Source organism: Xiphophorus hellerii, chromosome 10 (assembly GCF_003331165.1).
Source record: "Xiphophorus hellerii strain 12219 chromosome 10, Xiphophorus_hellerii-4.1, whole genome shotgun sequence".
Classification (NCBI taxonomy): Eukaryota; Metazoa; Chordata; class Actinopteri; order Cyprinodontiformes; family Poeciliidae; genus Xiphophorus; species Xiphophorus hellerii.
Window position 1 is genome coordinate 16,077,670 of NC_045681.1, and position 15,501 is coordinate 16,093,170.

A 15,501-nucleotide genomic window follows, 5' to 3' on the forward strand; every position below is an offset into this window, starting at 1 on the left:
CTGTAATAAACTTATTTAAAACCTGTTTTGGACTGAATTTGACTCAATATTGATTTATGTGAGCTGGGCTGATTTTTATAAAGTGACTTCATATTTTCCGTGTGAATTAATTCTATTTAAATAAACCGACTGTTTGGAGCATTAAAAACAACGTGTAATAGTAATATAACATGTTTTCGGTGTTTTTAGGCGTTCGTTTATATTCTTTTATTGTGAAAAGCTAAGGGTTGAAAGAGGAAGTAGTTTTTTCGATTCAGAGCTTTCATTGGCCAATGCTACGAATGTAACCGGATCTTAGCTTGGTGGCTAAGTCCTCCAGAAAAACGTCTTAAAGTCTCTGTAGAACAATTGTTTGATTTGTCTACATCAGTATCTCCGTGTAATCGCGATTCTACGTGTTTGTTCTGAACCGCTTGGATTATTTTTCGCCGACGTTTCTAGTACAGAATATAATTATTCTTAAGTAGTGAAGTGAATTTGATGTCAGTCAGCCCGGAGCTAAAGCAACTGACAACATAAACTAAATCAAGTGAAGCTTTTAAAAGTTCACGCAACACGAGTCCACACAGTTTGTCAGCCTGTAGGCGGAAGAACACACCGTCTGTGGACACCTTCTCTAAGCTTGTTGTCTGAGGACCGAGAGACTGGAGACAGTTACAGAGTGGCTCCAGAACTACTAACCAAGGTATCAAACTCGCTTCAGCTCTGCTACTGTCGACATTTTCTGTTAATGCACTTTATTTGGTCAGAAGTTGATTTATGTCTGATTTCTGTTTCAGCGGCAGAATAACAGAAGATCTGGGTAACATGGCTGAAATCTTGATCTACTATAACATGTGAAGGATGTGATTAGTGAAAAGGAGAATCCCAAGCGGATTGAGGATGACTGAGATGATGAAGGTCGAAGCAGGTGAACCTGGAGGGTTCAGCTTGGAGCCCCCCATATCTGCAGCATCCGTATCAGAACTGGAGAAGACACAAGACGACAAAGATCTCAGTGAGTGTATGGATCGGAGCAAAGTTATTCTGGGTGCAAGTAAAAAAATAAATAAAAGGGGGAGTTACAGAAAGAATCAGAAATGATTACATCAGTAAGTATCTCGGCAGTCATTACACCATGAGGCAGAATACTACAATTGGAAGGTCAAAGCATCAGGATGTAGAAATAAACCAATCTGATGCAAGTAACAAACATCAAAGCTTTATTATCTTAATGATAATGACAAAACATATTAGGGCTATCAGGAACTTACTTAAAAATATAATATTCTAAACTGTATTTATTTATTTATTCTGCACAGTAAAAACTGTCTTACCTTTTTATTTAATATCTGTGTGTGTTTCAGTGTCTACTGATCAGCTGCTCTTGGTAATTAAAGAAGAGGTTCCTGATCTGCGGAACTGCAGTTTGGACAAAGAATCCCCTCACAAAAAGGAGAAAGAGGACAAACTCTGGGGCTCTCTGGAGGAAGAGCAGCTTGATGAGAAGGAAGAGATGGATTTCATTGCTGTTAGTGTGAAGAGTGAATGTGATGAAGAGAAACCTCAGTTGTCAGACCTTGATTGCATCAAAATTGAAGAGAACATAGACACAGAAGCTTCACCTAGCACGACTGTTGAGCCGAGGGAAGCAGAACCTGATGGAAGATCAGAACCAGAGAGAAACTCTGATCCAAATACAGATGAAAAGGCTTTGGATTCTTCTGGGACTGAAGTGAGTGAGGCTGAGGAGGATGGTGATTGGCAGGGACCTTTGTCAGGTTATGAATCTAGAAGTAAAGATAGTCTGAACAGCCATGAGAGAATAGCTTCTCAGTCGGACATAAGCATTGATAAGAAACGTAGCACTGGCAAAAAATGCTTCAGCCGCTCTGAGTGTGGCAAACACTTTATTACCAAGGAGTCTCTTCAGAGACACATGAAGAGTCAGGTAGGAAAAAGGTGTTCAAGCTCTTTAAATGAGAAATGTCTGAAAGTAAAACAAAATATAGATTCACATTCCAGACTCATCAGTGAGGGGAGCCAGTTGAAATGTGATGAAAATGGAAAAAACCGTAATTGTAAAGACAATCTTGAGTTACATCTGTCGGTTCATACCGATGACAAACAATTTAGTTGTGAGATTTGTGGTAAACGATTCAAAAGTAAGTACTACGCTCGAAGACACATTATGATGCACTCTGGAAAGAAAGCCCATAACTGCGATCAGTGCGGTAAAGGGTTTATTAAGAAGAGTCAACTTCAGACTCACATGAGACTCCACAGCTCAGAGAAACCATTCGCTTGTGACGATTGCGGTAAAGGTTTTAATCAGAAGTCACACCTTGAAGTTCACATGATGTTCCATTCTGGGGAAAAGCCAACAGTTTGTGATCTTTGTGGTAAATCGTTTAGTGTAAAGTATTATCTCAAAGACCACATGAGAACTCACACTGGAGAGCGACCGTTTTCCTGCGATGTTTGTGCTAAAACCTTTCGGAGAAAAACAAACCTCGACCTGCACATCAGAGTCCACTTAGGGGAGAAACCTTTCGCCTGTAGTGTTTGCAATAAGGAGTTTTCACGACAAGGAAACCTGAAGCAGCACATGAGTGTCCACAGCAGTGACAAGCGGTTTGTTTGTAGCATTTGTAGCAAAGGCTTTTCACGAAAAGAACATCTTAAGCTGCACATCGGCGTTCACACTGGAGACAAAACATTTGGCTGTAGTGAGTGTGGGAAAAGTTTCCTGCAGAAGATCCACTTAAGACGACACATGTTGATCCACACAGGAGCGAGACCGTTTGCCTGTAATGTTTGTGATGGAAAATTTAAGCTAAAGCACCACCTTCTGACTCATATGTTAAGCCACGCAACAGAGAAATGATCAATCAACGGTCAGTGTCCTGCATGTAAACTTTGATGAACTCCTTAAGACATCTCTAATCTCTGGTTATGAACCAGTCATTTATTCAGATGTGTTGGACCAGCGCAGCACTTAAAAAACATTCAGGACGCCGGCATGTAAGGACTGACTTTGGACACAACACTGTTTGAAGCCTTCTAGCTGCTCATTCTTTTATCATGCGTCTGAAGATTCTGCCTCATTTAATTCGAAGCTGGTAGAAAAATGTAACAATGGAGGTAAAAATGTACAGTGCAGCTGCTTTTAGAACCGTGTACCTCTGTTTTGACTATTTAATTATCGAAAAACATTGGTGATACTGTTGACATCAGTGATTAAAAACCGAAAACTACTATTGAGCTGTGCTTATTTTTGCATGCTTTTGAAAAACTGATTTGTATAAATATCAGAGTCACTGTTCCAAAGTTTTAATTAATTTAATGATGCAATTTCAAAAAAGATAAAAGAACTCGTGTATGGGTAAATGTAGCTAATGTCATTTTAGTAATAATCTGGCTGTGAGTTTCCTTCCAAAATTGCTTAATTGCCAGGGGAATCACACAAGGGAAAAAATGGCCTCCTGCCCACAGCGTTTGTAACAGTTCAAGTTAGGCACAATGCTACCTGCAAGGACAGAAATAATCACATATTTAGTAACCAATACTATTCTCCCCTGGTATTTATACTCAAGGTTACAATGATATGAGAATCTCATGCCAATTAATTCCTAGTTAACACTGTTTAATTAGTCTTGATCCTATCCTAGTTTCATTTAAGTCAACCAGACTTTCTTGTCCTAATGTCTTTCAAATTTTTTCTTTGACCTTTAGCTTCTTTCTCTCATTTTCAGTCGATCCCGACGAAGAAAATGACTGACTTGTTGTTGTAGGAGCGACTATATCCAGCAGATGGCAGCAATGGGACTCGTAGGATTCAAACCTAGAGTGTGTCTGTAACGGTGCCTGATCAAAATCCATCAGTGATCCATGGTTTGCGGGGACATACCTGTCGTCGTCAATACCGCGGTGGATCGAGACAGAATTGTACCCGGTTGCATTCTGAGTTGATGGGCTTGGTTCGTGTGAAGCAATCCTCTGGTTTGTTTTTACTGACTGCGGGGACCAGGCGGGGACACCATGGAGGAAGTGGATGATGTTGAACAACATAGATCTGAAAGTCTACCTTTAGATGAAGTGCAGATGAAACAGCTCGATGTCCGTCTGCCGCAGGAAGTTGGTGGAAATCAAACAGCTGGTAAGAAGAAGCTCTGCGAGGGTAAAACTAGTTTAACTGGGGTTCGGTTGTTCTCTCTTCTGAGCTTGACGCTTCCTGGGCAGTTACAGTCATACAGTTATAGCTATACGTCAACGTATCCGCCATATTGGGAAGGGAAATACATTCAGGGTGGGGTGGGGGGTGGGCGGGGGAACTATTTGTACTGCATTAAAACTAGTTTAAGGCTTAAAATTCAGAAAATGTTTCCTAGAATTTAAGTAGTGTTCTTATAAGTTCACTAAAGTGCAAACTTCTTGTGCAGTTTGTTTGTTTAACCATGAAGGTTTTATGTCGGTAAGACAAAAAATGTTCCTTCACAGCATGGATATTAAAACCCTTACGGTAGAAACTATTATTTGTGAAATGCAAACCCTAAATTTCTTTCAGTCCTATTTAAATTGTGAGACGAGTGTAGGAGGGGGGCACCGGTGGAAAATATTTATATAGCAACCTGGTTTTTAGGTTGCTATAAAAATAAAAGTCTAGAAACAGAATTTGATTTCTCTAACACTGTCAAATTTGTAAGTAATCATTGTTGTCCATGTAAATTTCAGTGTTCCCAGTCCTTCGGCTACTGAACGTTAAAAATGAGGTTCTCCATGCCTGGAGCGCCAGTACCCAGCAGCAGCATCCAGAGGCCTTCCACATAAAGGAAGAGGAGGAGGAGGAAGTCTGGACCAATCAGGAGGAAGAGCGGCCTAATGAGCAGAAGAAGACTATCAGCAGGTTCCCTTGCACTGTTGTTACAGTGAAGAATGAAAGTTATGAAGAGAAACCTCAGTTATTAGAGCTACATCAGATCAAAACTGAAGAAAACCGAGAGACTGAAGCTCTAATCAGCAGCTCAGCTCAACAGATAAAAACAGAACTTCATAGCAAGGATAGTGTAGGACCAGAACCAGACAGGAACCTGAATCCAGCATGTACCTTTGAGCAAAATCCAAATAAAAATGCTTCAGATTCCTCTGACACAGAAGCCAGTGATGATAATAATGATGAGGACTGGCAGGGACCTTTGTCAGATTCTGGGTCTGAAACTAAAATGAGTCACAATTGTGAGAATGTCCTGAGTGCATCTCAGTCAAATGTAAATGGTGAAGAGAAATGTAACTCAGTCGTGGCTGGTGATGAAGGAGAAAAACTGTTTGCTTGCAGTAAGTGTGATAAAAGATTTAAAAAGCGGGACAATCTTACGGATCATGCTAGGATCCACACCGGTGAGAAGCCATTTGGTTGTGATGTTTGTGAGAAAACATTCAGGCGGAAGGACTGTTTGCGAAAACACAAGATGATTCACAGCGGGAAAACGGCGCACAGCTGTGATTTCTGTGGGAAAGGGTTTATAGAAAAGACGGATCTTCAGGCGCATACAAGGCTCCATACCGGAGAGCGACCTTTTGCATGTGATGAATGTGGAAGAAGGTTTCACAAAAAGTCAATTCTCACAGTGCACATGAGAGTCCACTCTGGGGATAAACAGTTCAAGTGCACCGTGTGCGAAAAAAGATTCCGATTTCAGCACATTCTTAAAAAGCACATGATTGTTCACACCGGAGAGAAGCCGTTTGTTTGTGTCGTCTGTAGTAAAGGATTTTCTCAACAAGAAACTCTGAAGAGACACATGGGTGTTCACACGGGGGAAAAGACATTTGTTTGTAGCGACTGCGGTAAAGACTTTCAACAGAAGATACACCTAAAAGAACACATGAAGGTCCACACGGGGGAGAAGCCATTTGGCTGTGACGTGTGCGGTAAGAAATTCAAAAAAAAGTCATATGTTAAAACACACATGATGTCTCACGCTGGAAAGAAAGCGCACAACTGTGAGCTGTGCGGGAAAGGCTTTTTAGTCAAGGGTGGTCTTCTGAAACACATGAGGATTCACAATGGAGAAAGACCTTTCAGCTGTGATGTTTGTAGCAAGAGCTTTCTGCAGAGGATCCATTTGAAGGCGCACATGAGAGTTCACACAGGAGAGAAACCATTTGGATGTGAAATCTGTGGTAAAAAGTTCACAAAGAAATCCTATGTTACAACACACATGATGTCTCATGCTTGACAGATGACAGGATTACTGTGTTGATTTGCAGATGCGCACCAAACTTCACACAATAGCAGGATGTCTGCGCATCCTTAAAAAGTCTTAAAATCATGTATCTAAAATGAAGGCCTCAAATTGTCAGGAAACAGGCCTCAAAACAGAAAACTGGCCTTAAATACGTTAATCACAGGTCTTAAATTTTCTATATTCTGTGTAGTTATCGTTTTTCTTGCGGGACTTTGCTATTATGCAAAACTTTGAGTGTGTGAGTCAAGGTGGTTGCCAGCAACTAGCTGCTAGGATACCCTTGCAAGGGTAAAGCTAGCTAGCTTTTATATGTTAATTATGAGTAAGTGCAAATTTATCAGCAGTTTATGGATAATGTTTGCCTTTGCCACTAACACACTTCAATACAGTTTATTTATTTGCTATTTTCTTTTGTACATTTCTGTTGTGATACAGGTCTTAAATCTCATTCATAATAGTTTTTAAAAAAACAGTCTTATAAAGTCTTAAATTTGAGTTGGTGTAACCTGCAGATATTCTGTATGGGGTGAAGAATTGGCCTAGGCCATACTGGAGGGTTTGGTGCCTGATATTTGTAATTAAAAATGGAACTGAGGCATAGCATTCTGGGACACAAAATTTCTTAGAGAAAGATACCCAAAAGGTCTTATAACCCTACAACACGTGCCTGTTTAATGTATCTGAATGAACCTGCTATTTGTACTACAGAGCAAGTTGAGCATAGCTGTGCTTTCCCTTTGTAAACTGGCTACTAGAAAGGAGGTAAAATTACTATAACAGTGATTGTTATAGTTTTTGTTATTCAGATACATTTGACATATTTGTAGTGCTTTTTGTTACTTAAAACAAAATGTAAAGTAAACTCTAGAGAACTTAGTAAAACTGAATGTCTGCTATTGTGCTATTTGAGTGTTGACCTGTTCACAACGAACTGCAGAATTCAGATCAGAGGTGTGGAACTGCTCCTGGAGCACTTTGTCCCCCAGATTTTTGGTCTCTCTTTGCTTCAGTATACCTGGTTCAAATTATAATCGTCCTCAGCAGAACTTTGACACACTAAAATGCTAATTCAGCCATTTAAATGAGGCGTGTTGCAGCAGAAATAGATCTAAAACATGTAGAGTATTATGTCCCGAGGTGGGACACAATGGGAGAGTTTGGAAACTGGAATAAACTGGCTTAAACTCTCCAGATATCTGCAAATATTATTTTATTCTGACTGGATGCAGGCTATGTACCTCTGTTGACCATTCCAGATCAGTGAGCCTTAAGAATCTGTAGGTTTTCCTTAACCAAAGCTTTGTGGCAGAGATGGTGGAGGAACTGCCACACAGCTACAAATATGAAGTTATGAAATTATTTCACTTCATTTCCTTAAAACAACTATTTTATGTATTCTATTTTATTGTATTTTTTTATAATACAGAACAACACGTGTAACTGTAAAATTAAAAATGAGTGAAATACTTTTCTGAATATAAAATTCTCTCGAGCAAAGCAGCTTTGTCTGAGCTGACTTGATAAATAAATTTGCACCATCAGTACATTTATAAATCTATCTTTTGTGAATTGTTTTCAGATTTGTCTTCGGCTCATGTTTGTGGAGTTTTTGCCTAATGTGGATATATAGATATGTCTCATGTTTTTTTTGTTTGTTTACTAAATTAAAATAATATGAGTACAAAAACTCATCATGGATTACAATCTTGTGATTATATATTCATGTACCACTAGCTGAAGTATAAAAATGTTACTGGCAGTGAAAAATGTTTTTCTCTTATGCATCCATTGTTTTCCTATGTTTTCTCTTTTCACAGTTTTGTTGCTTATAGTTCTTTTTTTTTCTTCTAAAAGTCATTCAATTTAATTCTCATCAAATGTCTCGGGGGCACTTTACAAGATAAACAGATATAAGTTGTATACAGAACTGTGTGATCAAATGAATCCATATATTCCAATTTAATTGGATTTATCATAAGTTCAGTTTGTTATGCTTGCTGGTCTAAAAGTTTTCTATGTCAGAAAACCAAGCCAATGCTATTGAGAGACTATACAGCAATACGTCCTCTTGAACAAGCGTGTCGTGACTCTGTACTGTTGATTGCATGGAGACATTAAGTTTGCAGCAATCCCTCATGTCACAACAGTGGAAGGAAACAACTCCATTTTAACAGGATGAAACCTCAAGTGGACTGAAGAAGAAAGAGCAGACACAACAAAGAGCTGTGACCCAGGAGTACTCTCTTTGTTAGAAGTAAAGTATAAAGGGTTTAGAAGGAATAGCTCTCCTGGCAGGGTCATCTGGGAGAACATGAAGTCTCAGTTGAAGCTGAAGTTGGCGTCTTCTGATTAGGGAAATGCCACCTAATTTTTCACTACCTTGAGCATCCTTAATTTGTCCTGGTTAAAAACTAAAATACCTAGGCACTTCTAATATGGTCTTGATTATTCTACACAGATTGCAGAATATCTAAAACCATATCAATAAAGGGCAATATTAGTTATTTTTGCATCTGTACCATATTACAGCTCCAAAACTCTTAACACAGACTCTTCAAACCTGGTCTATTTTGCACTACTAAGTACTTAAACATAGTTTGTGATTGTAAAACTTTTATTTGACTTGTGAGGCTCCAACAAGGGCAATACGAGCAAATTTTTAACCGAAAAGCTTTTGTTTTACTCTATTTTGAATGTGCACACCGGTAGCGTGGTAGGATGTCTCGCCTCCGTTGGACTGCAGTTTTCTGGTTTGTCCACCAGATGGCAATGTATAGCTTTTTTTTTTTTTTTTTTTTTTTTTTTTAAATAAGCAACAAATAAATACACTTTAGAGATTCGCAGAAATTTTCTGTCGCCGAAAAAACACAGTGTTAAATTAAAAATAAGTCTTTATTTGATAAATATATTTTACGTGTGTTCAGTTTAATTTAATGCCAGTGTCTCCTTTAAAAGCTGTCTCCGCCCAGCCTCGGCTCTTCCTGGTGTGGGTGTGGACTGGATGACTTCAGCAATAATGGAGGAAAATCTGCTCTGCTTTTAGAAAACAGTTTTTTTTTTTTCACTCAGTCTTTAATTTCCCAGTTCTTGGAGCTGGAATGCTGTGTCAGGATGGGAAACCTGTTTGGAAAAAAGAAACAGTCCCGGGTGACGGAGCAAGATAAAGCCATCCTGGTGAGAGTGAACTCAGATTAGCAGCGGGCTAACGTCACTTAGCGCCTCACCAAACTTTACGAATCAATCTAATAATTTGAAAACGTTTATGTTTTTGGAGTAGCTCACGGATATCTGAAACAGTTTAACCCTCGTATTTTTACTTTTTATAAACTTGTTGTGAATTCGGCCTGACTATGAAGAACACAATCTTAAACTAACATGGCTTTAGCTTTTATATGTGCTGTCAGAAAGAAAATCTGAAAGCTGTAACTGGGTAGTTTGTTGTTGTGTATTGTAATATTGTTAAAGACCTGAGTCGGATCAGCCCAAAGATGAAACTTTGACATTTATCTGTGAGCTGAAACTTGTTAGTTTCGTTTCCGCAGCAACTGAAGCAGCAGAGAGACAAACTGAGGCAGTATCAGAAGAAGATCAACCTGCAGCTGGAGAAGGAGAGACAGCTGGCCAAACAGCTGCTCAAAGATGGGAAGAAAGAGTGAGTGATCTGAAAATCACTGTGTCCTAACAGGAGCAGGTTTCATGGACGTGCTTTCTTCCAAATCTTGGCTGAAGATGATCAACAATCCTTTTTGTTCCAGATAATAAGTTGCAGAGCCAGTTTTTTAGAGGCAGTCTTAGAGATAAATGTTGTAACTCTTACAGGCTGTGACGGATATAAGACGAGGTTTGAAGCATTAGTTCGAGAACTGTGTTGTTGAAAGAGCTTGGAACAAAACCAGTAAAAAGAGGTGGTTTTAATGGACCATTAAATGAGGGCAAATAAGGTGAAAGGCTTTTAAAGCTATACATCTTATAAATCTTATAAATGTGGAAATTGTTTTAAGACTTTTCCATGACTGAATAAGTGTGGAAATAAACAAATTAAACTATTAAACTTGCTTTTCAGCTTCTCTTATTGTATTGTTCTAAAAGATGAACAAAAATCGAATTTCAGCCGGACATCTTTAAGTGTAACAAGCAGGCAGCTTTTTTGTTTCATCTGCAATTGTCAGGTTTTAACCTTTAATGTGTCAGGGTGTGAGTTTCTAAATGTGGACCTGCAGATAAAATGGGCTGCCATCTATGGACAATATGAAATTTCTCAACCTTTTGAAATAAAAATCTTTTGCTTTGAATGAGATATATTTACCAAAACAGTTGTTTTTTTTAATCACTGAACTTCAGCTGCTCAGCTCCATGTGACGATAAACTCCTTTTTTTTACTTTCAGAGCTTCTGAGTGAAATGAAGGAAAATTTCATTAGAGCCCTAAGCTGAAATGTCAGATCAGATGTCAATATTTACTAAAATGATGATGGCAAAAACAACAACAAAAATCTGTCTCTGAACATGGACATGGGTCTTCTTGTGGTGCGTCAGTATCTAATCTGACAAACTACTGTGATGTTGAAATCCCACAGGATGATTTTCTTCAATGCTGTGTAATTTAACCCTCGATGGGAACTGTAATACTTTCAGCAGCGGCTCTGTGTCTGATCATTGACTCTGCTTTATACTTCCTCTCCAAACAAACAGGAAAGCCCTCCTCCTGCTGAAGAAGAAGCGATACCAGGAGCAGCTCCTGGACAAGACGGAGAACCAGATCAGCAACCTGGAGCGGATGGTGAGTGACGGCGGCGGCGGCGTTTCTTTGGCGACAGCCGACACGACTCTGACTCCTCTACTTCCTGCTTGTTTCAGGTCCAGGACCTGGAGTTTGCTCAGATTGAGAGGAAGGTCATTGATGGGTTGAAAGTTGGAAACGATTGTCTGAAGAAAATGCATGAGGTGGGAGACCTTTGCTGCGTTTTAAGGTTTGGTCTCAAGTTTTATTGGAGGCCTGATGAGGCTGTGATTTCCCCCCCCCCCCCCCAACAGGTGATGTCGATTGAAGAGGTGGAAAGGATCTTGGATGAAACGCAAGATTCCATCGAGTACCAGAGGGTCAGTTTTTTTGCTAACGAGGCCATTCACACGCCTGGAGCAAGTCGGATTTATTCCATCCTAACGTATTTTTGTCTCCGTGCAGCAAATCGACGAGATGCTGGCCGGTTCCTTGTCGCAGGAGGACGAGGATGCTGTTCTGGCTGAGCTGGAGGCCATCACTCAGGTCAGATTGAAATAAAACTTGGAGAGAGGACGTTTCATAACCTGAAGGCGGATCGATGCTCATCATCGTAATGTTCTGATCCGATTCTCTCAGGGAGACGTCGAGCTTCCAGAGGTTCCTTCAGAGCCGCTGCCAGAAGCCCCTGAAGCTGGCGAGAAAAAACCAGGTCTGTCGTTTCACTCGGTTTGTTAGCAGAATCTGTCAGTTCTACGTTTTAATCTCACTGATGTTCTCGACACCATGAAAGCAAAGTGTTTGGTAGTTTATTGGTCAGGTGAATGGCAACACAAAGGCAGAAGCACATCAGCAACGATGTAAGAGATGCGACTGTTGATGCCCATCAGTGTGGAAGGGGATGTAAGACCATTTTAGATCAGGTCAAAGTTTTGAGTCACGCAGACGTCTTCATTGCGTTTTGTGACTGGAGGTGGTTGAGGAGCTAACAAGCTGCTAATTCACCCTCGCTAGCTAGCTACTGCTTTTTGCATCTATCATGGGGAAGTGCAGCAAATTTATTACCAGTTGACTTGGCGATGTTTGTTTTCGCCACTGTCTCACTTCTGTTGCCAAGATCAGGTACTTCTGTGCAAAATAACTTTTAACCAAGGCACTATGTAGGTTGTGACTGTAAAGAACTTTATGCTGTGTGAAAAGCACAAACAGCATCCGTTTGAGGAAACAGACCCCAGAAATCTCACAATTTTTACCTTTACAAGTTGGATTTAATAAGGTATTAGCAAGTCTTGAATTTGACTTAAAAACACTTGTTAATAACTTATAAAATCCACCTTGAATGGATTTAATAAAAGATCTTAGCAATGGCCTTAGACTATCAATTGTTGCTGCTTATCAGTTTGGGAAGATTTATGAGACAATTTTGGGAACAAAAACACACAAAACAAATAGTAATTTTGGGCAGTTCACTAGTCGACACAATGCAAGTGTGAAAAGACAACAGCAGCAACCTCAGAGAAGCAACTGCTGAACCACGTCAGATACAAAACCATGGTTGCTCTTTCATACATGGACTTGGCAGCAGGTGTGTGTTAAAAACAATCTTTACACACATTCTGTTCCAGTGGTCTGTTGCTGACTTTACTTAAAGCTCCTTGGTTCAATCAGCCTGACCCAAACAGCCTCTCTGCTCACTCCACAGCAGTTTGAGTCCCAGCTGAGTGTGTGCGGTTGTGCTTCAGTTTCAGAGAACGATCGTCCCAGGAAGAAGCCGGAGCGAGAGCTGCTCGCCGTGTAGGAACAGAACTGACCCCCGTTACAAACCAACGCCGCCCGCAGACGTTCAGCTGCAGATGTTTTTCTACCGTACAGGCCGCCAGCTGCTCTCGGGTAACCCGCCTGATGACTGGTTGTGTTCGTCTGCCGCAGGTCGGTTCTAAAAGGAAGGACCGGTTCACCTGCAGCGCCTTGTGAACCTTGAAGATCTGTGAAATCACATAATTGTGCCTAACTTTAGTGTAAGCAATGCATCATGTTTACTATGAAGTCATTTTTAATTAATCCAGAGCATGTATTCTGTATGTAACTTGTTTAATCTCCCTAAATAATCTGTGGATCAGAGTTGAGTTCGGAGAGGATCGTTTCATCCAAAGTATTGACAAATGTATGAACTTTATATCTGCGGCTTTGGTTCAATAGGACAAAAAAAAAAAAAAAATCATATTCAAGATTTTTGATCTTAAACATGTCTTTGGGTGAGGTGATCTTTTTTGATCCCTGGATGGTAAAAGAGAACATTTTTCCTAAAAACCGGAACGTCTGCGTCCATCCTTCAAAGTCTGACACTCCACAAGCAGATTACCTAATCTAATTCCTATTCCCCTCGTGGATTAGCTCAACCTTAATGGGAAAAGGCCGGGCCTGTCTCACGTGATGTAATCTGCAACCACAGAGTCTTCTCTAATCATCTTCTTGTGTATAACCCATACTTGGATACGCAGGAGGAACTTTGCTTTGTATCCACGAGGTCGAAGGTCGAATATCTTTGAAGACCGGTGGAACAAAACTGTAAATCATTTAAACTCTGGCGACTAATCCTGTCCGACAGCGGCATCAAAGTAAATGTTTTAAAGTTGGTTTGGGGATTTCTGTACATTGTTTTTAGAATAAAAAGTGTTTTTATTGTTTAATATTGCATCATGTCAGATGTTTAAGTGGTTATACAGTGAGTGAACACAAGGTGGCAGCAGTTAAACGGAGAACAGGAAAACGGGTGAGAATCTTTCTCTTTTCTTGCATACATTTTATAAAAGCATTCATAGGTTCTCGCACTATAACTACAAACTACACCTTAATTTATTTGGTATGTTGTGGTTATTAATAAGGTTATGAGGCAAAATCCCAAGCTCTGAACTATTTAAAATCTGAACTTTAAAAGAAGATGGTTCAACTGGAAAACTACCAAGGCAATGGCTGCTCAACTCAGCTGGCTGGGTAGAGAATCAGAGAAGCAGCCCAGAGGTTTATGGTTCTACTGGAGGAGCTGCAGAGAAACACAGCTCAGGTGGAGGATCTGTTGACAGGACAACTAGTTGCAGACTTCATAACCATGTAGATATTCTTGAATTCATCTAAAATTGAGGCCTTAAAATATCTTAATCGCATTTTAAAAAGTAAGTTGGCTTTTAATATGTTAATCACAGGTTTTGAATTTTGACTTGACAAGATTATTTAAGCTCATAGATTTTATTTGTTGTTTTCTCATGGAAATTTTCTGTCGGGCAAAAGTTTAAGCCACAGGTGTCAAACTCCAGTCCTGGAGGGCCACTGCCCTGCAACTTTTAGATGTGCCTCTGCTGCACCACACCTGAGTAGAATAATTAGGTCATTAAGGCTGTGGAGAACTGATCTACACAAGGAGGAGGTGATTAAGCCATTTCATTCCAGTGTTTTGTACCTGTGGCACATCTAAAAACTGCAGGACTGCGGCCCTCGAGGACTGGAGTTTGGTAAGTCACTGCTAGCATAACCTTGCTAGATGTTCTTAATTTTCCAACAAATCGATGGTGACATTACATCTTTCTGCTTTGGATGAGGGAATAATTACTACTAATTACTGCACAGAATCTCACTTCAAACATCCAATTCAACTTTAAAAGTAAAAAAAAAAAAAAAACAGAGAAAATTGCTTGTTGGAAATGACAGCCGCTTTGCGCCTGTGTATCATTAGTGCTGTTTGTTTTGTGAATCAGATCCTGAGATGAACAGCTGGGTGAAAAATGGCAGAAACCGCATTTAGTATTATCTTACAGGATTTATATTTATTGACTTGAGGTCACAGTAATTAGAGAAATGTTAAGATTTGAGGTAAAGTATTCCTCTCACCTTGTTACCTCTTGTATTTGTCCTGTTTTATTAAGATTCACAAAGCTAACTTTCTAGTTTGATACAACACAACAAAATTAAACTTCACAAAGGACCAGCTTTTCTGAGGATTTGCTGACGATTTGATATTTTATGTCGCCTAATCAGAGAGGACTTGCCTCCAACTGCCATAAAATCCTGTTTTTATATCTGTATAAATAAACATTTCGCGCCACAGAGCTTCTCCTCCCTCTATAAATTTAGTTGTGCTTTAAAAGCATCGGCCTAATAATGGAAACAGAAAAGCAGCCATTGTTCTGCAACCTTGTACCTTTTAATTTCAACAAAGCCTGTGTAACAACACCTCGTCATTCAGGCCTGAAATAGGCTGACCCGTGTTTGCCGGGTTACTAACATCCACTTCAGTGCCGTCCTTGTTCTGAATGAGCTGGATTCACTCCACAGCCGACTGCGCTCTACAAGCCTGCGTGGCGCTGCGTGGGAGTGGGCGGCTGACAGACTGAAACCTGAATGTCAGAGCGCCGCGCTGATGAATCACAGACACGGGGAGAACGGGCTGCAGAGAGCGATGAGGAGGAGTAGGCTGGAGACGAAGGCTACTCCTCGTCAGATACGGAGGTGTGTGAGTGTGTGTGGCCTGCCCACCTGTTGTCCTGCCTACACAAACACA

At 40.1% G+C, this 15,501-nt stretch overlaps 2 protein-coding genes across 4 annotated transcripts; both read left to right on the forward strand.

The window, feature by feature from the left end:
* The first annotated feature begins 269 nt into the window (after positions 1 to 269).
* Positions 270 to 9,017, forward strand: LOC116727111 (zinc finger protein OZF-like). 3 transcript variants are annotated; one of them, XM_032574272.1, is made up of 5 exons: positions 270 to 685; positions 780 to 1,091; positions 1,347 to 1,714; positions 3,735 to 4,138; positions 4,714 to 9,017. In XM_032574272.1, exons 4-5 carry the CDS (start codon positions 4,021 to 4,023, stop codon positions 6,216 to 6,218), a joined length of 1,623 nt encoding a protein of 540 aa, XP_032430163.1. In that variant the 5' UTR covers positions 270 to 685; positions 780 to 1,091; positions 1,347 to 1,714; positions 3,735 to 4,020; the 3' UTR covers positions 6,219 to 9,017. The 3 variants fall into 3 exon arrangements, with proteins under 3 accessions (XP_032430163.1, XP_032430162.1, XP_032430161.1); XM_032574271.1 differs by having other exon boundaries at positions 780 to 997; XM_032574270.1 differs by lacking the exons at positions 3,735 to 4,138; positions 4,714 to 9,017 and having other exon boundaries at positions 271 to 685; positions 780 to 997; positions 1,347 to 3,239.
* A 193-nt stretch (positions 9,018 to 9,210) lies between these two features.
* chmp6b (charged multivesicular body protein 6b) lies at positions 9,211 to 13,636 on the forward strand. Its single transcript, XM_032574273.1, has 8 exons — positions 9,211 to 9,401; positions 9,770 to 9,879; positions 10,919 to 11,006; positions 11,084 to 11,170; positions 11,261 to 11,326; positions 11,412 to 11,492; positions 11,586 to 11,658; positions 12,689 to 13,636. The coding sequence occupies exons 1-8, from the start codon at positions 9,339 to 9,341 to the stop codon at positions 12,742 to 12,744; spliced, it is 624 nt and encodes a 207-aa protein (XP_032430164.1). The 5' UTR covers positions 9,211 to 9,338; the 3' UTR covers positions 12,745 to 13,636.
* The last annotated feature ends 1,865 nt before the right edge of the window (positions 13,637 to 15,501 follow it).